At 37.3% G+C, this 25,824-nt stretch overlaps 2 protein-coding genes and 1 pseudogene across 4 annotated transcripts in view; 1 reads left to right on the top strand and 2 right to left on the bottom strand.

Annotated features, from left to right (window-relative positions):
* The window catches only part of mboat2a (membrane bound O-acyltransferase domain containing 2a), a 43,277-nt gene extending 22,155 nt beyond the window's left edge, over positions 1-21,122 (bottom strand). The window contains exons 1-2 of the mRNA XM_088433743.1: positions 20,854-21,122; positions 440-585 (exon numbers count right to left, since the gene is read on the bottom strand). Of these exons, the coding sequence (XP_088289869.1) occupies positions 440-585; positions 20,854-20,937 (230 nt within the window). The 5' untranslated portion in view covers positions 20,938-21,122. The remainder of the gene's footprint in view (positions 1-439; positions 586-20,853) is intronic.
* On the top strand, positions 8,912-10,311 carry LOC148412837 (uncharacterized; annotated as a pseudogene).
* Positions 21,123-23,503: 2,381 nt separating the features above from the next.
* asap2a (ArfGAP with SH3 domain, ankyrin repeat and PH domain 2a) overlaps positions 23,504-25,824 on the bottom strand; it is a 48,196-nt gene continuing 45,875 nt past the window's right edge. For all 3 annotated transcript variants that reach the window (XR_015867767.1, XM_088433048.1, XM_088433049.1), the window contains one exon: positions 23,504-25,742. Coding sequence is in view for 2 of the 3 variants with exons in the window: in XM_088433048.1 (XP_088289174.1) it covers positions 25,668-25,742 (75 nt within the window). In the remaining variant the exon portion in view is untranslated. The remainder of the gene's footprint in view (positions 25,743-25,824) is intronic.

Below are 25,824 nucleotides of genomic sequence, written 5' to 3'. Positions count from 1 at the left end.
ACCGGTGACAATATCTGTCAAATATCTCCACCAATAAGGTGTTTTATACTTGTGATATTTCATTCAACAAAACAAAAACAATGACACCTTTATTAAAACTGTGTGGACTATAAGCATGCAAGCAAACTTGCACAAATGACACCGCCAAATGTTATTAGATGTCTATTAAAGTGTGACAGCATTATAATCGTCTATCTGCTCCAAAGTGATCTATCGATTTGCTTTCGCTAAGAGTGAAAACAGGAAGTGATGTAATCCATTCAAAAGAGCATACGCCCATTGTCTCTTTGATACACAACAAACTAAAGTCGATGACGACCAGAAAAACAATATCAAAGAACACAATGTGTACTTTCATTTGTTTGGTTCACGGAAGTAAGGAATAAAGAAAAGGAAGCTAAATGATGACATATATTTTACATCAGGTGTGGTGACTCACCAGCCAAAGCAGAAGAGAGCCAAATAGAAGCCCAGCAGAGTGGCCACAACATGTCTGACGAAGGGACTGGTTTTACTGGGATGGAGGTAGAGACGGAACCAAACGGCCATGAGAAGCGCAAACAACTGGCCTGCCACAAAGTTAACCTGCACGAGGAAGCACAACACGACATTGTTACAGTTAACATATGACCAGATACACTTGCACAACATGCATTTTAGTTTAGTTGATAAATGCTACTTTGATCAATGATAAATGAAAACATAAAAAAAATGATGATTGGCTGTTCTACATAAAACTTTCAGCATATTTATATAGTTTTTATGTACAGATTCATCAAATAATGTGAATTAAAGCCGTTTTCAGCAATAAAAGGGTGTTCTTTTACCTAATGAGTTTAATGACTTTTTACGTGCAATTTATACCTTTAAAAACACAGTTTCCCATTTGCTGCTAATTGGAAAAAAAACTAATGACTCAAGTAACCAATCACAGCTCAGCTTGGGAATGTCACATGACTGGCAGGTGAGCCATGACTGGTTGCTACATGAGCCTTTAGCACAGGCGAAATCATTTTCAGTTAAAAGCAAGTGAAAAAAATTGTTTTTAAAGGTATTAATTGTAAAAGAAAAATAATGGTTATAATATTAATAAGGAACAAAAAACGTATTCTTTCAGCTACTTAGTTTGATGAATTATTTTTTCTATGTACAACTAATACTTTAAAAACAGTTTTCCACTTGCCGCTGACTGAAAATGACCATGTACTGATGGCTCAGGTTACAACCAATCACAGCTCAGCCTGGGAATGTCACATGACCAGTAATTGTGCAATGATTGGTTGTTCCCTGAGCCTTCAGCATGGGCAATATCTTTTTCAGTTGACAGCAAGTGAGTTTTTAAGGATATTAATTGAAAATGAAAAATAATTTGGTAAAAAAAAAAGTGTTTTATTATTTAATTTTACTGCAAAAATAGTTAAATTATTAGACTGTCCCTATAAGGCCCAATCCTGCTGCTTAGTAATGTGATAGACACGTTTTATTGGCAAGCTTGTGTCTAACTAGCGCCTAGCTGCAGCCTACAAAATGACCTCTTTTTATATAGAAAAGACACCATATAGCACAGTTCTTGTAATTCATTTTTCTCATGTTGCAAATATATTCTTAAATACATTAACATATTCAAGCATGCCCACCCTACAGCTCAGATGTTGCAGGTTCTATTCCGGTTCTGGCCACCCTCTGTGGCTTTCCCCATGCCCGTGCGCGTTTTCTCCAGGCAATTTGATTTCCTCTTACGTTCCAAAAATTAGGCAAAATGGGTACTCTGAATTGGGTGCGTTTGTGAGTGTGAATGTTTGTTTGTCTTAGTGTACCCTGCGATTGTGTACTCCGCCTACTGCCCGAAGACAGCTGTGTTAGGCTCCAACACGCCCGCAACCCTTTTAAGGAGAAGCGGTTTGGGCAATGGCTTGATGGATGGATGGATTTATTAACTCATTCAGTGCCAAACCTGTTAAATTTGATCGGGCTTACATACTGTAGCTGCCATTGGCAGTGAATGAGTTAACATGCATTGCCAGCCCAGTAAACATGGATATTTGACATCTAATACACATGAATAGTTGGAATGAGTTTTTCAGCTTTTTTTCAGCTTTTCTTGTTACATGGTTTTCAAAAAAGTAATACTGAATTCTATTTAAAAAAAAAAGAAGAAAAAAAAAAACAATAAAACATGAGATTAATTTTGTTGACCTAAATTGACTTGTCTAGGTGTGAGTTGTGGCCTACAACAGCTCCTAGCAAGTGTTTTCATTATGTATTCGAGTGTAATACCACTGAGGCAGGGGTCAATCGTGTGTCAAGGAGTATTGTGACAAACATCAATTCACACCTGCAGACAATTCCATTTAGAGTCCTCAGTGAACCGAGCATCCAATTACATTTTCCGCAAAGTCCATCTTGTAAACATAATCAAAATGTCTGTACAATATCGGGCATCTGTATTGTTTATATTTGCACATGGGAATTTCTACATTGCTTTATAAAAATACTAAAGCTGTTGTTTCTTCTTATAATGGCATCAGAAGAGCTTGACTCCGTATATTGTGAATAAGGTTAGATAGCTCCATTGACCTTCTCTTGATGGAACCTATTTCAGATGCCCTATGGACTTTTTGCTGTAGAAGAGAAAAGTACCAACATAAGGAGCCTATCACAGTTTTAGTTGGCCAGTCGACACTGGCCCTTGAACTAAAATCCTAGATGTAGACCTTGAAAATTTTCGAACAAATCACGGTGTAAAACACAGCAAACATCAGTCGATGCTAATCCGACAAGAAGGCGACATACTCGTTTGATGTCCCACTCACAGGCAGCACAATAGCATGCTGGTAAATATAGGTCATGCAAATAGATCTGTCTGGCCGGTAAGCAGTGAAAGGCTAGAGACACCACAAACGCCATCCATTATCTATGCTTCCTGCATGATTTATGACAGAGCCAGTGAGATAGATATAGCCTCAAATGCATATATAAGGCCCTCTAGTTGCATTCGAAAGTAGATAGAGGGGATCAGGACCAAAACTTTAAGGCTCAAGCTTCACATTTACTTTTGTACAAATGGACAACATAAAAAATGCAAATGTACTGTATAAATCAGATTTTTTTGTATTTTAAGATAATGATAATTAATGTTGCTGTAATCAAGTCATCAATGGCAAAATTATGTAATGGGCTATATCGATGGCCAGTAGACACTTTCTATTTATAAAATAACACTATTCTCATATACTGCACTATTTGCATATACTGTAGGAGGTTGTGTTTTTTGGCCATTGTTAGGTGGCTCGAGCATCATCCATTGCCTAACCATGTACTGTACAATAAGGGAAAATTAAAAATAAATAATACACCAACAGGAAGTAAAACTGTAAAAACTTTTCAAGCTCAAAGGTTTTAAGTGTTCTATGAAGACATAAAAATGATTGAAAATGTTGTGGGATTGGCCATAGTGATTTTTTAGCAAGTGAATACACATATATACAATATTTTTCATTTATAGGAATATTACGATAACTTATTCATGAACAATTGTTTTGATGGTCCTTCCAGTTCAATGTGAAAATCAGCAAATTGTTGGGACTATGACAGAATCATACCCTCTACGTTCTATTTTACTGAAAAGTAAATTAGTGATGATGAAATGGCTTTTATATTGTCGCTACTCCTGCACAAGTACATGGCAATGAAATTTCACTTTTCCGGCTTGAAACTGATTGATCATGCATATAATAGAACAAAGCGGTTCACCTGGGGGTACTAAAGGCACTTCAGGGGGTAAGAGAGACTTTAAAAGGGTTTCTGCAGGTAACAGAACATTGAATTCAATGCTTTTTTATGTTGTTACTGGAACCGTACACTTTTCATATTAAAGCAAATATATTGTAACATGAAGCAACTTATGATAAATTGTTTTATTACCTTTGCAAATCTTTGTATGCCTTTATTGTCAATTGTGAGATATGAGTGACAATTCTTCAACAGACGAGCCAGATATTAAACAGATGTTGTTGAATAAAATAAGCCAAGAGATATTACTTAGAACTACTTCCAAAGTTTAATAAAGCTGCCACAGAGGGTAGAGCAGTTTTAAGTCTTCTTCTTTTTTTTTTTAAATCCTAAAGGATCCTTAGATGTGGTAAAAACAGGTTGGCAAGCACTGTAATAAAATATAATGTTCAGGATATCAGCTCAAAGACCACTGGGCCTATTTAACTTTCAATTGACAACTGCTGCCATAGACCAAACCAGGATTGATTAGTTCATTGATTAAAGGTTGTTTCCCTCAACTATCAATAGTGTGTTCATGAGGTTAGCAGGAGGCAATTGTCTGGTGATATTGGATATACGGTGCCAAGAGGGTTTTAGAAAGACAAGAACCAGTAAAAGAATTGATACTAAAAGGCTCTGACATCACTTCATATGAAACAAACATCTACAGTATAAAACAATAGCTTCAAACAGTATTTCCATTCTTGCATTGATTACATCGGCAGTCGAACGTCAATAAGAGGCGAGTACATATTGACTGGCAGCTACCTCCATCATTCAGCCAAAAATAGACGCCGAATCACCTCTAGGGGCTAAAAATAAAACCGGGCCTCTGTAATAAACAAATCCCATCAAGTGACCCTTGGAGCAACCTCCTCTGTTGCGAGCTCCACAGTGTGTTTACCAAAACACAGCTTTGAAACTCATTTCACGCTTTGATTACTACGAGCTGCTCTTTTCCAGAGGATCTCACGACTGCAAAAGCCGGCTCGCGAGAATATTCACCGTCAGATCACACTCCCTCACCACAGAGTCAAAAGAAGCCGTGGATGTCAAGTACTTCAGTGTTTGCTCGATCAACAAATGTATCAATGCATGCAGATTTGTGGCCCTGCCCTCTGCCCTTTGCATCGGTATAGACCCGCTACTACATTTGTACAGTGCAATGAATTAAACAAGAACAGTTTGCACAAGAGGGTGTTTCCTTCAAAATGGATTGAAGTGCTTAGAGGAACTTGTGAGTGCGAAGTATGAGCCCCTCCCTGAGGAACGAGGAACGGCATATTGCACGGCAAGAAAGGAATGTCATGTGGTGGACTGGGAGGATGTGACGGGAAAACTCTATTGTTCAAGGTAACAGCCAAGTGGAGTACAGTGAAAGTTGAGTCAAGGTTTTGGGAACTCGGGCTGTTAATACTGAATCTATTTCAAATCTATTGACCTATCAGTTATTCCGTCAAATAATAGGCCCTCAGTGTAGCCCCCCCACCCAAGTGTGTGTGTGTGTATATATATATATATATATATATATATATATATATATATATATATATATATACATATATATATATATATATATATATATATATATATATATATATATATATATATATATGTATTACAGTATATACATTTTATAATTTATCAAGGTTGAACATGAGATCAAATTCTATCTTCTACAAATGAACTATTAGACACCAAGAAAATGTTAACAATTAGTTTAATCTTTAATATTTTTCCCACATAAATAAGTGTCAATAAGCAAATTATGGCATTTTTTAGGCCGGCCAATTCCAATCCCCAGCAAACAGCATGGGGTGGTTTACAGATGTTTCAATAGACTCGAAACGTCAATTTTCTGATCAAATCGGTGATTCGTTGTTGTTTTTTGTTCCCAAACTTGCAAATCGATGAGGTGATTGGTGATCAACTCTAAAATCCTAACAGTGTCAAGCCTTGTGGAACTTCTTATTCAAGTGCAAGAGAGGCTATACCAGCTAATTCCTTTTTACATAGACACGCTTATCTTATTTCACTATGCTCAGAATCCGACATTGTTCACAATTTGAGAAATGAGTCAAATGAATTACGAGCAGAGTCGAAGGACAAATTTAAATATAGCCAATAGTATCATATCATCCGTACCGATTCCCACTCGAGTTAGCTGATACAGCATTGTACTACTTGCCGTCAAGACACGGCATACTTTGAGCTCTAAATCCCATCGGGTTGGCATGTTAACAACAAGACTCATTAAGCTTGCGTTAATTTTTTTTGTTATTTTAACTTAAACCCGCAAGCACAATCTTGTTGTTATACTGTGCGTCTTTTTTCCTTCAGGGAAATGAGTCAATGTTCAATGGTCGGGACAAGGGTTTGCAAGTTGCTACTTGAACAGTATATATAATCAAACACAGTAACAAACCACGTAGCTATCACATGCTAGGGATTGGTTAAAAGACAACACAAGGCATTCGAGTGTGTCTATTAGCACACTTGTAAGTTAGAAAATACACATTTTGCAAGCTTCTGTGCCGGGGTACAATGTTTCTTCATTCATAATACATGGATCCCTTTTTCTATTATTGATCCTCTCTGAAAATATACCCTGGGGTTCGATGCTTGCACTGTTTCAGATGGAAAGCTTTAAAAATGGGCGCCACAGGGATATTTGTAAGGCCTTCAAAAATGGGAACACAGAATAAGAAAAATCTGTATTGTAGAGACGGGCCACCAGCTGATGTGGGTGAAAGGATGGACACAGGCAGGGCAAAGGGCTTTCATGTCCATACCATCAATTTTCTGGCTTTAAAAACAAAAAAACAACAATAGCAAAAACTGCTCGTAATTTTTGAGTATGCGGTTGAGCGGCATGCAGTTCATTAAATGGGTGCCCTAGTCATAACTTGACTAACCTGAAAAACACAAATCAAAGCAAACACAAGCAGGTATGCAAGGTTGGTTCAGATTCTGAAAATTGTGTTATAGCAGACGGAGTTCTGATTAGAACTATTCTATCTGACAAAGGGCAGGTTTGTTCAATTTCCTAATGGTTCTCAATACACCAACGTATAGCTCAAATGCTTGAGAACATGGAATGACCAAAACTCAGAAAACAGGCGAGTGGTGATTGATCTTTAGATGAGCAATTGTGATGTCCTTTTCAGTTGACATCAAGTGGCAAAATGGCTGCCTCCTGCGATAACACGGGTGGATTTTGCAGTTCATTTACTATTCCATTAACGCAACATTATTCCAAATTCTGGGTGCATCGTGTTCAAAGGTGGATGTTCAACCACATGGTCAGCAATGAAATGATTTCTCCCTGTCAGTGTACATACTGAATGCAATACGTAATGTTCTTTGATTCGTTTATCGGTGCTAGCATGCGTACTGTACGTAATGTGTGATGTTCTCTGATTGCTTTATCGGGGCCAGCATATATAAGGTTCATGTTCCTTCCCTTATGTCTATGTGTCAGGGGGAATTTGACTGACAGTCAAGAGGAGGACTTACCAAAGTTGTACAATAAGATTCACACACATTTCGGGAGTCTGTGCACACACAAAGTGCACAAGCACAGGTGCACCAGACTGTAAGGTGCACTGGTAATTGGTGAAACATTTATAAAGCTTTGATTTGTACCTTATGGTATTTAAAATATGATACTTGTGCATGAAAAAATAATCTAGTTAAAAGATCAAATCCTCATTTTCTTTATTGTTAAAACGGTCAAACGGGTTCACTTTTCATTTAATGCTCCCTCATTTAAGTTTCTCTTAGTCGCCGCTGTCACTGTTTTAGTTTTTTTTTTTTTGCCTTGTAAGACTGGTCTTAATTAAGCAACAGCTCAACCGCAATTGGGTTGAACTTTTTTTTTTTCAACGTTGTGTCACGATCCAGTGAAAAAAAAATCAGTCCAGCACTGAAAAGAACCCAGCAACAGGAGATTTCTCTTGCATTCATCTCATTCTCTCACTACCTGCTTCAGCAGATCCGCCGTGTGTATGTATCGGGGAGAAACAAGGAGGAGGAGCTAGACAGCATACATTATGTTTTGATGTTACAGCAGGCGCCAGTCAGCGATTAGTGTTTCAGGGCAATAAGCTCTCAGGCAGTTCCTCCTGGCAGAGGCGGTATAGTGCTGTGTAACATTTAGCCTGATTCACTGACTGGCAGAGGGAGTGGGAGGAGGAAGTCAGAGCCGCTGCAAGTGGGAGAGAGATAAGCCTGTTTCCTGAAGCTCATTACCGATTCAAAAAGAGAGTGTATGTGCGTGCATATAAATATACGTATACTGTAGAGAGTATGTGTGAGAACCAGAATGCTCCTCCAGGCATCCGTGCTTCTCCACACTTCACCTTAATTCTCCATGCCCATTTGTCATTTTTAACTTTTTCTTCCCACTCTCCTTCACCTGCAGTTCATTGCTTTCCTCCCTTGGTGAGGCTTTTTATGAACAGAGTTGCAAAAAGTGAGATTTTTTTGCGATCTTCTACCCATAAAAAGTTTCAAAGCATTATGAATGCTATGGTGCCTCAACTTGAAAACTTGTAAGCCAATTTAGTCTCATAACAAAGCCACATTGAAATCAATTGAGATGCCATTAATTATTCCTGCACCCCCTCCCCCGTAATTGGCATGTGTTTTTAATAAATGTATAAAAACATAATGCTGTAATACAATTAAGGACAATGTAAAGAAATAAACAGATTTTATACTGTACAGTGCTTCCAGAAAGTATTCAAAGCACTTCACATTTTAGTCATCCTTACAGCTCTCATTTCAAATTTTATGAAGTTAATCTCTTACCTCAATCATATATAATACCTCATCATGACAATGTAAATCAATATTTTTTTTTTCACAATTTTCAAACTTGTTAAAAATACAAAACTAATGAATCAAATCGACAAAAGTATTCACCACTTTTGTCATAAATCTCAGTCCTTGAGATGTTCTACAGCTTAATTGGAGTCCATATGTGGTAAATGAGGTTGATTGGACATGAGTTGGAAAGACACACGCCTATGCATATAGTTGACCGGGCAGGTCAGAGCACAAAATACAAGCATGAAGTCAAAGGAATTGTCTGTAGACCTGCGAGACAAAATTGTTTTGAGGCAAATATCTGGGGATGGTCACAAAAAATTTTTGGGAGGGTTACAGAAAAAATTCTGCTGCTTTGAAGGTCCCAATGAGGACAGTGACCTCCATTATTTGTAAATGGAAGACATTTGTATCCATCTCCTCCTAGAGCTGAGCTGCCGTCTAAATTGAGTGATCCGGAGAGAAGTGCCTTAGATAGAGAGGTGACCCAGAACCTTATGGTCACTTTGCCAGAGCTTCAGTGTTTCTCTGTGTAGACAGGGGAGGCTTCCAGAAAGACAACCTCTGCAGCGATTCACTAATCTGCCCTGTACGGTAGAGTGGCTAGACAAAAAACACTCTTTATTAAAGGGAATATGGCAGCCCGTCTGGAATTTACCAAAAGGCCCCTGAATGACTCTCATACAATGAGAAACAAAATTCTCTGGTCTAATGAGACAAAGGTTGAACACTACGGTGTGAATGCCAGGCATCATGTTTGGAGAGAACCTGGCATTGGCAATCCCCTTGCCGTCATCATGCCTCCAGTGAAGCATGGTGGTGGCAGCATCATGTTATGGGGATGTTTTCCAGCGGGAAGAACTGGCAGACTAGTCAGGATAGAAGGAAAAATGAATGTAGCAGGATATACAGATATATCCTGGATGAAAATAAGGAATGTGAAAATGAGGAAAATGAGAATGAGGAAGGTTCATTTTTCAGGAGGACAACGACCCAAAACACACAGTCAAGATCTGATAGATTTGACTTCAGAACCACTCTGTGAACGTCCTGGAGTGGCCCAACTATATCCCAACCTTGAATTCGATCAAAAATCTCTGGGGATGTAATTTGTGCCTTTGGTTGTCCTATAGGTGACTGTGCAACAAAACCGAAGAAAAAATGGTATTTGTTATACATTATATTAGATTATTTAACAATTAAATGGTTGACAAGGTTTTATTCGGCTAAATATCTTTAAAAAATTGCATCATTCAGGCCCTACTCGTAAATCAAGGTACCACTGCACAAGCGCAACTTGCAGCTTACTTATTATTATCTTGACAATATCACAGACGCAAATGTTACACGCCAAAAACTCTAATAATGCAAACACAATCATGCAATGATTTAAAAAAAAATAGTAATCGGAGTGCAAGTTTATCATTTTTTGCATCAATTCAAATCAATCAAGCACTTTATCTTTTAAGTCAATATGTCTTCTATCAGCTAATATACAAAGTTTAAAAGAACATGAATAAGCAGTGACCAAGATTGTGACCTTGAACCTGCATTTGTGCATCCAACTGTGTGACAAAAATAGCTGCAAAGTGCCATTCACACTTTTATGTAGCGACACATGCGCCTGCACAATTTGGGGATATATTTATGGCATAAATAAAGCCCCTTCCTGTTTCAGCTTCGTTGCTCTTCGCTCTCAACCAGTGAGCCCAAAAGCATGAGTGCTTCCAGCCCTGGTGTGCACAGGCTGTGTTTCATTTCTTTCAGCTGTTGTCCTCAATGACTTGGGCAGAGTTCCAGCACTGTCTTCACGGTGGAAGGAGGGAATCAAGGTCGGCGCATAAACGCAGCTAAGGGGTCATTTCTGTGATATATTTTTCAGCAAAAACTGTAATGTTGTTTATGTGACGTGGGTGTTCTAGAACCCGAGAATGCAAACATTCCACAAAGGGCCTTACGTGTCGGAAACGACAATACAAATTGGACACACGTTTTTAAGTCTCTCTTATAGACATGCACTATATGATAATGCTCCAAAAACAAACTTTCAAGTTCAGTTGTCACAAAAATCTCACAAAAGTTAAGTCATATTTTTCCGGACAAAAACAATGTCAGACAAGAAGGTTATCTGGTTTCCTCTGCCAAGATGAAAAAAATGAACAGATCTCTAACAAAGTGTACATTCTGTACCCAGCAGATGCTTATTCCTTGCATTCCTCACATTCTTAACCCACATGTTCACGAAGGAAGAATATTCCAAACATGCTTTTTGATAAGAGCCGACAGAACAAGCAATTGCTGTGAATGTGTGTAGCGTTTCAATACAAAAAGACTTATTACTTTTTCTGGCCGGCAAATTACTGCAGTTTATATGCCACGAGTCAATTTGTACACGGAGACACTTTCTACATAAGTGGTTCTCAAATGGGGATAGAAGTACCCCTGGGGGTACATGAAGGCACCATCAGGAGGTGTGTGAGGTTTTAACAGGATAACATTTTTGTACCCATGTGTGACTGCATATACATGTTGGACATTTGTGACAGGAAAAGTACATTTTTAAGTTAAGAGCAAATTAATTGGAGCATGAAAAAAACTCATGTCATTTGTTCATAACATAATATCTATATGCAATAAATAAATTGTCTTATATTGACTTGTTGGCACAATGTTGAATGAGGTGGGCAGTCCACTGACAGATCTCTTTTTTGACAAGAAACCGAAAAAAAGAACTAAAAAATTTTAAAAAAGCACTGATGAAAAATGAATTGTTGCGGGAACTTCGGACTATCCAGTGATTCATAACTGACGGTCACCCGTTTTGATGAAAAAAAAGGGAAAACGTCCACCTCTGGTAGTGAAGAATTGATTATTTAAGTGTGGGTAAAATAAAACAATGGGCATTTACAGTTTGTTTGGCTTGATAAAAAATGGTAGACTTAAGAATGATGGAAGGGCACCAAATAATAATGAATGAAAAGATCAGCAAAAATGTGTACAATGGCCACCTCTGACAAGTTTTATACAAGAGAGTAATGTGATGCAATTTTCTGACAGGTGGTAGGTACATGGCTGAAAAAATATTTCACAGTGGGTACATCATTGAAAAAAAATAATGAAAACCTCTATTTTACACCACCTATCATTTTCATATCATAGTCATGAAAGTAGCATGTGAAGAAAAATATTCAACTTAAAGTGTCCTCCTTTGGGATCATATTTGAGAAGTGTTCATAAAAAAAAAAAAATTAAAAAAAATTAACTTGACAGGTAACGAGAGGAGGCACATTGACAAGTTGGGTCAAACCATCCTAGTATGGGCTGAATCTGGCTTTTTACAAAAAATGACATTGACTAACCCACTGCACATAAAATGTGTTTTATGAACTTATATTTCCCTGAAAATTTTAATGAACGAAATAATTATTTTGAAAGGATTTTTGCATGTTGTCTGTGTGTTGCGCACAGTGAAACTGGCATTCCCAGGAGAGCCAACACAGAGAGCAATGATGTTCAACTCCCACACAGGATTTTAAAAAAAGAGCTGATGTTTGTTAATGCAAAAAGAGGAATGTGGATTGACAGGTAATTTTGCCAAGGAGAAACCAGGGATGAAATGAGTCAGAGTACTTAAGTAACTTAAGTACCTCAGTTGAAAACAAACGCTTGAGGCATTTTTTTTTTCTTGGCCCGGATGCCTGCTTATTCCTTATTCCTTTGTTAAGCCAATCGCAGCAACAATCGTTCATGCTCTGCAAGACAGTAAATTCTGCCAGAAACACAGTGAGAAGGTCAACTTCAAAATAAATCTTAATTTCTCAAAGAATATGGGGAATGGCCAAAAAATGGGGACCATGGTGAAAACGCTAATTTTACAGGGGAGCGAGAAAATGATGATCATTTAGCACAATATTTTTGACTAAAACCAATCGAACAAACTTTTCAGCACATTGTTTCTCTTTGTACAACAAACAAAAACACAAAAAACAAAAATAAAAAATTCAAACAAGTGGTGCCATGTTATTGGCCCGTACCCATATATGGACTTCAATTTTGAAGTTGTTTCCAGCAGAATGTCACAGCTCAAAACTTTGACTTGTCTTTCTAATGCAACGATTGCTCCTGAGTCACAATACAAACAACAAATCATTGCTTCGAAATCACATTCAATCGCCAAATCAGGACGCTAACAAACTTAATTACTCTGACGATAGCATACGACACCTATTGTCAGTGTTTACCAGCTGCTCGGGCTCCGTTATAGCTCTTACTAGCATGAATTAGCCCATGCTAGCAGGACTCAAGTGCTCGATATAGGCTGGCAAGATAAATGACTGCACACAGTTTGATGCTCACAGCATAACTGATCACTTTTTAGCAAACTAATGTTCTGCCGGCAAATTCGGCCAACATTTATGGGGAGAGATTTGTCTGAAAAAAAAAAAAAAAAAAAAAAAAAAATTATATATATATATATATATATATATATATTTATATAGTGGAAGTGTGTTATTTAGTCATCTGTTTTTCACCGAGCAAAAAAGAAACTTAAAAAATACATATTTTCATTCCAATACTTGATATTCGATTTGAATTTTGCGTAGGATATCCCAGCACTAAAAATCCTCCATAGCAGCGGCATTACAAAACAAAGTGGGCAACTAAAACTATGCCGGTATATTCTAGTAAGGAACAAAAATCCGTTCTTCGTTTCACTAGCTCATCTAATGTTGTGAGTGTTAACTTGAAAATACTAAAACAAGCAGCAGCAGCAGCAGCCTGTAAAACCCAACAGTGAGGTGTTCTCCTTAAGCTGGGCCATTGATGCCGCGTGAACTTTACGGGTAGCCTGGCTAAAAATAGCCAAACAATCAGCTATTACCCTCCAAGCAGTGGGCTTGTGTGTCTTCCTCCTTCCAGAAACTCGTTTGCCCATCTTATTATAAGTAAAGTGACTTTGACGGGATGCAGCTGGATGCACACCTAATTCAACAAACGTCAAATATTGCCGTTTAAATCATGCAGGTGCTTTTCACTACTAGATAATCAAGGGTGATAATCTTTTGTTGTGGAAACTTCCTACTCAAGCTGAGAATCCGGGGAACGACACTTCCTAAGTTTTCCCACAACTTCTAAAGTACGCCGAGCACAGAAATGAAGTTCAATATTTTACAAATGGAGGAATTGAACAGCGATATAAGTCAGTTGCTATGATACAGTTGGCATGCTAGTCCTCCACTGTGCATTAAGAGAAGGGAGACAAGCTTTAAACAGCGGATCTTTACTAAATGACTTAACACTCTGGCGGGCATCTCAAGTCAAGTACTCGGGTTTTGGATCGACGCAGAGGCAAAGTGGAAAACGGTTCGGCGGTCGACCATACGCCAAAGAGAGAGTCTGACTAACGTGACATCCGCTGGTGCAATTTGATATGCAAGTATTCTTACGAGTATATCAGATAAAACTGCTGTAATGGTCCATTGTGCTTCATGGGTGTGTTGCCACGGAAACATGGGTTTGACCATCTCTCAGCAGTGTTTAAACGGAATCATCCAGGAGGAATCATCCAGGAGGAAGGTTTTGGTTTTTTTTTTTTGGTCGGTGATTGTTTTTTTTCTGTCTGGGATGAATTGTCGATTAACACATTCACTAGCAGTCTAGTTTAAATAGATCTTTGATGTCTACAGTATAGCAGTCACTGGACGTGAATGAGTATATTATATATATATATATATATATATATATATATATATATATATATATATATATATATATATATATATATATATATATATATATAAACGACTCAAAATTATCCAGGCGTATTTTATTCAGCAACTCATCTGCTGGAAATTTGCATCACTAATGACAATGTACATCCGTTGAAACCTTTTCACAAAGGCGCTTCATGTTCCAATTAATTTGCTCTTAATTTGAAAAGAAAGCATATACTGTTACTGTCGGGACAGATTACATTTGCTAAAAGTACCTTTACATACCCTAATTTTGGAACTACTGATAACTTTGAGGATAAGCAATTCAGAAAATGGATCCGCATGGTATACCGAATGCATAAAGTGATTTTGATTTTTACAATACAGCCCTTCATTAATTATTATTACTGTAGTGAGATACTGTAAACTTACATAAGTATGCAATATATAAATTAATGGCACATAAACATATGTATACATCTAAATGAGCACCTGAATATTCATCCAGTTGACTTTGCATCGTTAATTGTAACTCCATTGAAGTCTCTGAGGTCAATTTGTGTCAAATGACCTTAAGGATAGCAAACAGCCTTTTGAGATGTCGGACGATTTTTCATTTTTTATTTTTGTCCCCCCAGCTCCAGTTATTGGTCTGTCCCAGTATTGATCAGCCTTGGCTGTCATCTGGAAATTTGGCCACTTCCTTCTGAATTGATTGTCAGTGGAGAGGCATCTACAATTGATTCTTCTAAAGCACCTCACAGGTACGGCAAATGGAAACATTATTTGTGGCTCCAACTTAATGAAATTTGAAATAGATTTAGCCGAGGCATTGTCGAAATTTATTGCGACATTCCTTTCTAATTGAAGTGTGTGACTCAGCTGTTTTTATTTCGTCCTGACCAAACCGGCCCCTATGCTCCCTGATTGTGCACAGTTAGAAGATCGGTGGTTTTAAAATAAGTCAGTAGGGCTCATCGTCTTTATCATAATATTTCCATACACGCATATGGATTGGAAATACTGTACATTTTATTCCAATTCAACACAAAGCTGCTTTCCAACCATGTGAATGGAAACAAATGTATTGCTTGTTCTGTATTACGTTGTCCTGCCTTTAATTATCGATTGCTAGCATAGACAAATGAAAGAAATTAGGGCTGCATCAGATGTTTGTTTCAATAATCGATTATTGGAATGAATGACGAATTATTTGATTTTGAACATTTTTTTAAAAAAGTCAAGATTAATGATAAATAATTGAACAGATAACAGTGTACACACACTTAAGGAGAAAAAAAAAAGTAGGAGGAAGTTTATACTTTAAACTAATACGGTATAAAACTAAATATCATGGCAATTTTAACGTATAATTATAAATGTAATCTATAAATATTATGCCTATATGAATACATACATTATAATATCATCCGTAATGCATACAATAAACCCAAATACCTAAACATTGATAGGAAATTCCATATTTTGTATATTTTTCACTATTTTATGTGTATCCGTAACACATTTGATTTTCTTTTTACTTGCTCAGGATTGACATATTATACTTGTTACATGTGTTGACTTTCCAGAGTGAAAGAGTGAAGATAATAATCTGATATCATGGAGGATAACAGAAATGAAGAATATTTTCTAATCGTAACAAAGAATTCTGATCATTTGAGAGTTATTATTTTAAACAGGGTGTCAAAACAATCAATTATAAAAAAAAAAATGATTAGATGTTAAGTGACAGTATTGTTGCACCTTGAATATATTTAAGTAGTAAATTGAATCATTTTCACAGTAAAGGAGCTCTCACAGCACCCTGGTTGAAAATCACAATTACTATTGATATTACAGTCACGCTCGCAGTTTTTGAAGCAACAGCAGCGAAGCGATGTTCTGCTGGAGGAACAAAGGGTCCAACCAGCAATTTTCCAACTGTTAGACGCCCACATCCTCTCAGCTTGCTTTTCTATATTGGTTAATTTGCACCCTTGCTAGTTTTGGTACGCTACTCCATGTTCATTTTATTGGTGCAGCAGCAGAGAGCCTCACTTATGCTATTCTGGGATTTGTCACAACTACATGCCTGTGCAAAACAAAAACCACAATCACCACTCGTGCCAGGAAGATATGGGGAAAAAAATCATATCACGATATAGGCCTTTTTTTATCACTTTTCCCCTGTATTTTCTACATTTCTCAACAGATTCAAACCATTCCAACTTCAACATGTTCAGCTCATTCCAAGTCATTGTATCTCAATCATATATCCTTCAACATTCAATTTCCAATTTATCATTCAGCCTGTCACTCAGCAGTTTTTAGTTATTCATGTATTTATGCTTTGAACTCATTCAATCCTAAAGACATGTTTGTATGTCCAGACATTCAATCACAGGTACTCAATGTTTTCTTTTTTTTTCCAAGTGTTTGACTAAAGATGGTCAAAAAAAGGCCAGCACTAACTAATCGATTATTTTGGGTTCCTAAGTACTAGATTAATTGAATTGTGTACTTAAGTACTATAGTAACAATTACTTTTAAACAAAAAAGTAATTATTAGGCGCTAAAGTAATAAAGTAGATAATAACATAAAAAGTAATGAATTTAGTTAGTACAGTCATTACTTTAGGTCCTAAAGTATTAAAGTAATCGACTAAGTACTAAAGTAATAGTTAGTTGATTAGTACCAGCCATTTAAAGGGACACTGTGTCAGATTTAGACCGTTTTCATTATGGACAGCAGAAGGTTCTACATTTACCGTTCCCCCCATGTAAAATAATTTCATGATAACTAGACCTACAACTATATTTATAACATACTGTTGGTCGTTAAGAACACATATTTGCAAGTTTTGACATTTATAATCATTTAATTCACTCATTTTTAATGAAAAATTGTCTAAATTAAGCCAAACATTGGAAAGAATTTCACTCAAAAAATTAAAAACATATTTAGCTGGGATTGAATGTGTTGCATGCATAAAAAAATGAAATGTCTTTGTGATTGAAAGAAATAACTATGCCTACAATTTAGCCTGCTCCTTCTTGGACAATTTTTCATCCTCATCACCATCATCTATGGCTGACGCTAGTCACACTGGTAGCCGTCAGGACCCAATCACATTAACGGCTGAATTCTTCGAGGAACTGCTGGTAACTGCTTTGTGAGTAAGGCTTGTTGTCAAGCACGCGTGATGACATTCCATACTCCTCCAGGGTGAGGAAGACATATTCTTGTTGAATGCGCCACGTAATAATAATGAGAATAATGATGATAATAATAATAATAATAATGACGGCAGCAGCCAGCGGCACTCCATTAGCAAGAGCTTAGGGGAAAGAAATCAATTGGCCGTATAAGACACTCTAGAGGGTAGCCAATTAAATTCAAAGGAGAACTGAGAGAAACTTTGACTGGACTCTTGGGCTTTCAAATAAAATCAACGGTCCCAAGTCAGGTGCTTCAGGGACAGGGAGCAGAAACAGTTCTTAAAGCCAGATTTTCTCCAAGTGGATAAAAATTAGACATGAACTCAAGATCTGCCTGCTGTATTGAAATCAAATCGGAAAGTCGGTCCAAACCAACAAAACACTAATAAATTCATCCATTCATACTGCTTGTGCTCATGGATCGCAGGTGAGTCTAATTGGAAAATACGAGGAAAAGAAAGGCCTGCTTTATTCCACACCAACAAACAAAGACTTGTTGTTATGCAACAAAGTTCAAGATGTCACCGAAACTAGAGAAAGATCCCGCATGTTTTCGAACCTTCTCTCCCCAACGCACCCGATTCAAATGACTGGCTTATTAGCAAGCTCTGAAGAAGCTTGAAAATGATACAAAAAAAAACATTTGAATCAGATTTGTTTGAGAGAGAAGGTTCACCATGTATTTTAAGACCCTCCTTTAGCCAAAAAAAATGGATTTGTAACTGGCGATTGAAAATTATGACTAATACGTCTTTGGGAATTGATCTTGGAAATTAACAGATAATGTTAAAGGTTGATGTTAATGTTTTTTTCTGATTGGACAATCCAATCTGCCAACCTTGGCATAATACTCCAATAATAATAATAATAATAATAATAATAATAATAATAATCGAAATAGAACTAGTTGCTCGCTTGAAAATATTCAAGCATCGTCGTTCTGTTTTTTTTTTTTTTTTTTTTTTACATAAGAGGCAGTCAGCCATAGAGGAAGAAGCGGATGCAAGCGACCAAATGTCAAGGATTCTTCTGGAATCAACACTGTCAGGTCAATATCTTCAAGAGCAAGACCGGTGAGTCAGTCAAGGTTTATGACGGGTGCATGAAGACGGGTTAACGCCCGACAACATTACGAGCCGGCTCGGAATGAGGTTCCGTGGCGTTGGGCGTATCATTCATGAGCCGGCACTTGAGGCTTTATTTAAAGTAAGAGGAATGGCATCGCGCGCCTATAAAAAGGCAGAGGTGGCGCTGGAGCTACAGCAAGGAAGAGGTGCACATTTCACACTCCCGTTATAGCCTGTGTCTCCTACGCGGAGATACAATCACAACAATCTGTGGATCAGACGTAATATAATAGCAGACTGGAGAGATACAAGTGGCAACACTGTTGGCACACTCACACATGTGACTAGCAGGAGGCTAACAAGCCACGCCAGCATTGTGCTGGGGGGGCTGCTGGCTACGCTTGCCAACGTCACATGACCAAACTCGGAAAACATCAACAACTGTGATGTCATCAACAGCCGACAGTAAGGCTGCCACGCTGTATCGATTATTCTGTCTGTTATTCCCTCTGATCAAATTTTAGCTTGCATAATAGTGCATTCAAACTTTTTTTCTTGATTACTGTTTACTTACTGATCAATGTTCATTTAGTATTGTTTTGGTGATTAATATGATAGCAAAAGAGTTTTATATACTCGTGAACCTTTTTGAGATGGATTTGATTCATGGTTTGGACGTTATATATTGTCTTATTTTCAATCTGCTTTCGGAAGGCCCACAAAAAAAAAAAAGAAATCAATGAAAAATTACTGTTGAGGGGTTGGAATCAAAAGATTTGGATACTTAAGATAAACAATAGCTCCAAACAATGAATCAATTGGCAAAATAGTCGCCAATTAATTTGATGATTGATTACTTCATTAATCGATCAATTCTCAGCAGCAAATGACAAAAAGGTCTACCCCCTGCCATGAATAAAAAGTCTTTTTTGCGCCTAGCACTTTTAATACCAACCATTTTATTGTTACAATTTTGAACATTCTGACTTCATATTCCATAAACTGTCAATCATAACACTGTTTGTAATTGTTAAGCGTGCATAGAACATATTGTAAAGAAAATGTTTGATTTGACACTTTCAACACATTGTAAAACCATTTGAAAACTAAAAAAAGATATAATAAAAAAATATAGAAAATGATGTAACAACACCATCACAAAGATTGTTAGCTTGTGTGCCTTTTGTGTTTAGGATTGTACGTTAGTTTTAAGATAGAGGAGGCTGCATACTCTTTGACATTTTGTTTGACAGAAACCTTCAACTCTTCAACTGAGTGTCATTAAACAGGTGGAGAGCAGGTGTCAAAAACTACGCCCAGAGGGCTACTAACCTGCACGTTTTACATGGTTCCCTCCCCAAAACACCTATTTCAAACAATCAGGCTTCAGAATAACTTGCTGATGGCTTGAACCGGGTGTTTTGGAGCAGGGAAAGATGTCAAACATGAAGGATCGTGGCCCTTGTGTTTTATTATGGAAAGTTTGGATCACAAGGAGGAATTTAACTGGCAGATGAGCAGAAAGTGTTTTTTCTTTTGAAAACAGACTTAAAAGTATCACACTGTAGATGGGATTCACTATCCATGCTAACACAAAATATTGGCTTTGGATATGAGAAGATACTTCCTCGCACCATTCTGTATGCAGCATACAAATAAATAACAAACATTTAAATGCTTTGGATGCAAACCCAACTACTGTAATTCATGCTAGTCATATAACGCAACATGGGCTGCATTTACTCATAATTCTGCACAAACTGTAATAAAATGGCATTTGTTTTGAAATAGCCTTGGTTCCAATTATACTGCTTTCATTGGCATTTCTTTCCAGAACACATTTGGTGTTGTGTCACCTTGTAGACAGCTAAAAGTGGACAACCGGTGCCCTAGAGTGAACACCATGCGAGAGATGACTACTTAATCCAGATTATAATGTAAACACATTCATAAAAGCGTGATTTTGGGAAGGGGGGCGGGGGGGGTCCCACAAACAGGCTGTGTGGAAGAGACAAAAGGCATTACTGTAATTGCAAGCGAGCTAACGTCAATGATGGGATAATAAAGCTCAAAATGTTGACTCGTGCTCCCCGTATAAATCCGACGTTGTAATCTGGTTTTTGCAAACATTTGGCAGTGGTTAACGAAGCGCCATCATCCAGCTAGCCTTGCGTGCTAGCGAGCCGCGGCGTCATGTGCAGTCTGGGCTGCATTTTTCCACCCGAAAGCCGAACCATTCCGAATCGTACCTGGTCGAGAGGGAGGTTGATAATGTCGCTGATGGGCTTCAGCAGAGTGGATCCGGTGCACGATGCTGTGCTTTGGGTAGCCATGCTAGGATGGTGGACGTATAAATCCTTTCCCTCTTTGCTTTTTTACTCCCCCCTCGGGTTCGTTTCGCCTCCCTCGGCTGCCGAGATGAGAAATAAGCCACCACAGGCGCCGCCACCGCCGCCGGTGCTGCTGCTGCTGCTGTTGCCTCCGCTGAGTCTAGCTGGGCGGTTGTCATCCAGGGCTCACATCCAGACAAAGAGAAGAAAAGAAAAGCGAGAGAAGTACCGACGTTACCACGCCATTCGTTTGAGCAAAGCGACAAGACCAGAAATGTCATTTCAACGCATTTTTTCGTAATTTATTGGTGTCTACTACCGATTTTTTCTTGTCCACGTTTTGTAATCCACCAACTTTGATACATTCAGCAACAGCGTGAAATTTAAATAGATCTAAAGCATGTTGAACATGTTCATTGCCTAAAACATCCGTTGAAACATCGTGTTTTACCAGACAATAAACAAACACTCATATTTAAGACGTGCTAATGTTACCCTACCTTTTAAAGTTGTGTTAACACACTGTTTAGAACGTAATAACAACCTGTTAGATAATAAATACGATCAAAATATATTTGATGGTGAAAAATCTTGACAGCAGCGTAGCTTTGGCATTAAAAAAAAACTAGGGAGCGGGTAAGCAGAAACGCTTCCAGTGGTTTGGAGAAAGTGAAATCCCAGCAGCCAATCACAGTGAAGAACAAAAGGAAGTAGACTTGAGCCACGGATCATGAGCGAATTGGGATCAGTTTAAAATTTTGTCAAAACCCGCCCACGTTTCTCACGTTCTCAGAGAAGTGTGACGCAAAAAATAGAATGAGAATCTACGCGTGAACGGCTTGCATGGCTCTTCACTGTCAATTAATCCGCTTTTCTGTTAAAATGTAATATATGTTTTAAAAACACGTGTAAAATGGCATAAACCGCCACTACTACCGGAGTAACATTTTTTTTCAGGAATATAATAATGAAACGTATGTTTTAACGACATATCGATGTATTCTAATTTTTTCATATTGTATGTATGAATGAATGTATGTATTATATTATTATTATGAAGTCGTATTCTTTTTAATTCATGTTTTTGCATTTTTTAAAACGTATGATGGACAACAGCCACACTTTTTGTGTGACACTGCCATCTAACGTCCACTAAAAGGTTTGAAAGCAAACATTTGCCGATTTTGAATGAAAAATATTATACATATTTGGATACTTTTTACTTTGTCTTAAAAAAATAGACAAGATGAAAGAAGACAAATTTACGTTTTTATTTCAAAATTCGAATCGCTTTACTTGCTGCCGCTAGAGGGCAGCATGGGTAAAAGAATGGGCGTTACAAAGCCAAGCCCACAGCCTGTGATTGAGTTGACATAACATAAAATAAAACAAAATAAACGACTTTGTTTTATTTTCATCAGTTGCCATAGGCGTGTCATTTACATAACCGCACACAGACATAAAGACGCAGCACTCTTGGCATACATCCAATGCACGTCATAGGTATATAAATACACTTAATTAAAGTCGGTTGTTGCCTCAAATACACTGTCCAGTGTACAGGCAAAGTTCAGAGTAAATGTTTAAACTGATGTACAATTGTAAAAAGCAAATCACTTATTATAATGCATGATTCAGCCATATTATAAAAGAATGTCTTTCATTTTTTGTTCACACAAAAATGTACTTCTTTTATATGGTTAGTAGAGATTTAGACCAATAAGCCTATGGGTGACCAAATTACTGGGCAAGGGCGATTTGCGGCCCACAAACTCACATTTTAGCGGCCTGTGGTGTACAATATACTAAAAATAGTTTGACACGCTACTTAAAAAAACGTATTAACAAAGTTTGCTTGTAGGCAGCATTGGAAGTGTAATCAAAATCCTTTAACAGAAAATCTCATATGCGGCCCTCAGATGAACGTTTGAACGTGAAATTCAGCGGTTTTCAGCTATGATGGCATTTTGCGGAATAGTACCCATATATATTTTTATATTGTTAATATAATTGGCAATTGTGTAGTTGTCTGGCCCTTAAAAACAAAAAAGATCTGATAAAATAAATTGAAATTTCTAAACTGATGGGGTGTCCTTGTTCTGTCTTTGGTTCAAAATCAATAAAGTTGGAATGAATTTTGATATGTTTGGTGACTACAGTCAGCAATGGTTCAAAACACTTCCTCCCATTTTAGCTATAAAGATTCTTTTATTGACGCAACAAAACTATTTACCGATTTTGTTACGGCATTCACCATTCTAAAACACTATTTTGAACTTCCTTTGGACAAAATTGACAATTTCACCGAGCGAAATAAACGAGTCACATGGTTTCTCTGGTTCTTTGTGGCCTCTCACTTTCACAGTTGATCAGAAGATGGACGGAAGCTGTCAGGACATAATAAAGTGCAGGGCACTTGATATACTCGCACTCAGTGGAGTCGAGTCGAAAGTGGACTCATCATTAATGAAACACAACAGGCACCTTGCTTTAAAAGCCTGACGATCAATGACCATTTGCACATATTGAGCCACTTTAATCACGCTTCCCAGACAAAAAAAAACATCACTACTTTTGAATCCTTTTATTCCAGTTTTTCCCCATTTACATACACAGACAATAATGACAATCGATATTTTTTACTCACACTAAAGTCCAGCTGTAAGTGTTCCCCACAGTCTCGCTACATTTAAATAACACACACACACTTATGTACACATGTATAGATTACATCTTATTTCCAGTGAGTTAATAATAATAATAAACACCTTGGATATTAGCTGCAATTCGTTTTTGTCACTCGCCAAGGCTCTCATGGTGTCATCTTCAAATGCCTCTTACATACGAACATTCGCTTTAGTGTACACACAGTTGCTCTGCAACACAACTTGAATCTAATTACATTATGTTTGTGTTAATATGAAAAACAACGCACTTTCTGTACAAATGGAGGAAAGAGGAAGTTAGTTGTAGCACAGCTGCTTGTTTAAGGGGGAAAAAAAACAACAACAAAAAAACATTCGAGCTTACCCGAGCATTTTTTTCTTGTGCAGACCGGCTGAATTGTCAACACACAAAGAAATGTCTACACGATAAAAGCAGAATGTCAAGAGGTCGTCGCACAAACAGAATGAGCACACGCTCACAATACATTCAAATTAGTATTCATACGCTGGCTCAATTTGAAGTTGAATGTATCTTTAATGTATAAATCATTAAAAAAAAAGATGGCAAAACTGTAAGATCTTCTTACATTTATAATGCTTAACATTTACCTTTTGTATTTTTGACAATATATCACATTATTTATATACAATTCTGAATTATCCTGGTAGTATTAAACTGGATACTAAACGTCTGAAGAGAGGAATGGTTAATTGACAAGTAATTTATTAGCAAAAGCATTTTTGATCATCTTAGTTGTGAGACAAAGTTTAATTTAAATGTTTCAGTGTACTCAGCATTTTAACTTCCCACCAGTAAATATTCTTCTAGAGTATTCCATGCAAGCAGACTTATTATCTTTGTGTTCAGCCAAAATAAAATGTGGAAAAAATGTCCTGTTTTTGAATAAAGGGATGCAATGTTTTTAATCTGACTTATCGATTACTCAACAATAATCAAGATTTCATTAATCAATTTCTGAAAATCACTAGTTGTAGCCTTAAACTATAAACTTGAAAATTAATCAATTTAAACAATGATTCACAAATGGTATAATTCAAGGCTTTTTAATGCACTGACAAAAACTGTTCTGTTTCCTTTTTAAATTAAGAGCAAATCAATTAGAACATGAAACTTAAACCTAAATTGTGTTATTGTGAGTCACTTGCAAAATGCCTTTATTTTGTTAAGTCTTATATTAAATACGCAATGTAATTTGTAAGGATTTTATGGAAGAGAAGCCAGAAATGAAATAGATTATCTTCTGAAGTTGCTAAAAAAATATGCTTAGATCTAAAGTTTAATAAATCCAACATGGATGGCCCAGCACTCTGTTTCAAGTCTGGTACTTGGCTGGAAAAACATAAATGGCCATTAAAAAAAAACGGTTGAGAACCATTGATATAGAACATGATAGCTCCATGTATTGAACAAGAGTATGAATGACATGACTTTTTTGGGGGGAAATTTGTAACAATGAATAAAACGGGGAGAAAAATTAAAATGGCCTATTTTCCCCACTTTCTTGTGTCATCAAAAAGTATTAAAAGAATACACTTGAACTCAAAATGGGGCCAGGTTATGAATCATTTTGGTTCTATTTTGACATTCTCAGATTTATGACATATCCTCGCTGCTTAATAAGGCAGATGACAGGTTGAGCCTACATAAAAACATTACCGCGCGTAAAGTCTCATTTGACATGAATGAATGAGAGTAGTATTGCGGCTTACTTTTCATAATAAGGCTTTGCGAGCATGTTTTTGTTTTTTTTTATCATTTGAAATGAAGTCAACCCCTCGCTTTGTATTTTCATTTACTAACGTACAAACAAGCGGAGGACGTGAAAGGTACAGAACCTTCATTAGGTGTGACGGCGCGGCATGGGAAAGTGCATTTCTTGTGAGACGTCGTTGGCTACGATCATGTCAATTGTCTTCTAGTCACAAACGGCAAGCGGTTGACAAAACAACAACAAAGAAAAAAACATCGAATGTCATGGCGGTCACCACGGAGGGGCCAACGGGACTTTGAAATCCCGCAGTCGCTCGCCTCCCTGCGGTGACATTTCAGTCCCCGATGAAGTGTACGAAGGTGACCGGGAATGCTCCTCGTCTCATCGGATCGCCTTCAATGTGGCCCAGCTGGAAGAGAGGTCACAAAGAAACATGAGTACAAAGCACTCATGAAAACAGAAGAACTTTATTTTCCTTGTACTATACAACA

The sequence above is a fragment of the Hippichthys cyanospilos genome, chromosome 14, assembly GCF_059441005.1.
Source record: "Hippichthys cyanospilos isolate Australia breed blue-spotted pipefish chromosome 14, RoL_Hcya_1.0, whole genome shotgun sequence".
NCBI classification, from domain to species: Eukaryota; Metazoa; Chordata; class Actinopteri; order Syngnathiformes; family Syngnathidae; genus Hippichthys; species Hippichthys cyanospilos.
The sequence above is the reverse complement of the archived record's forward strand: the minus strand, read 5'-3'. Positions and strand labels throughout refer to the sequence as shown.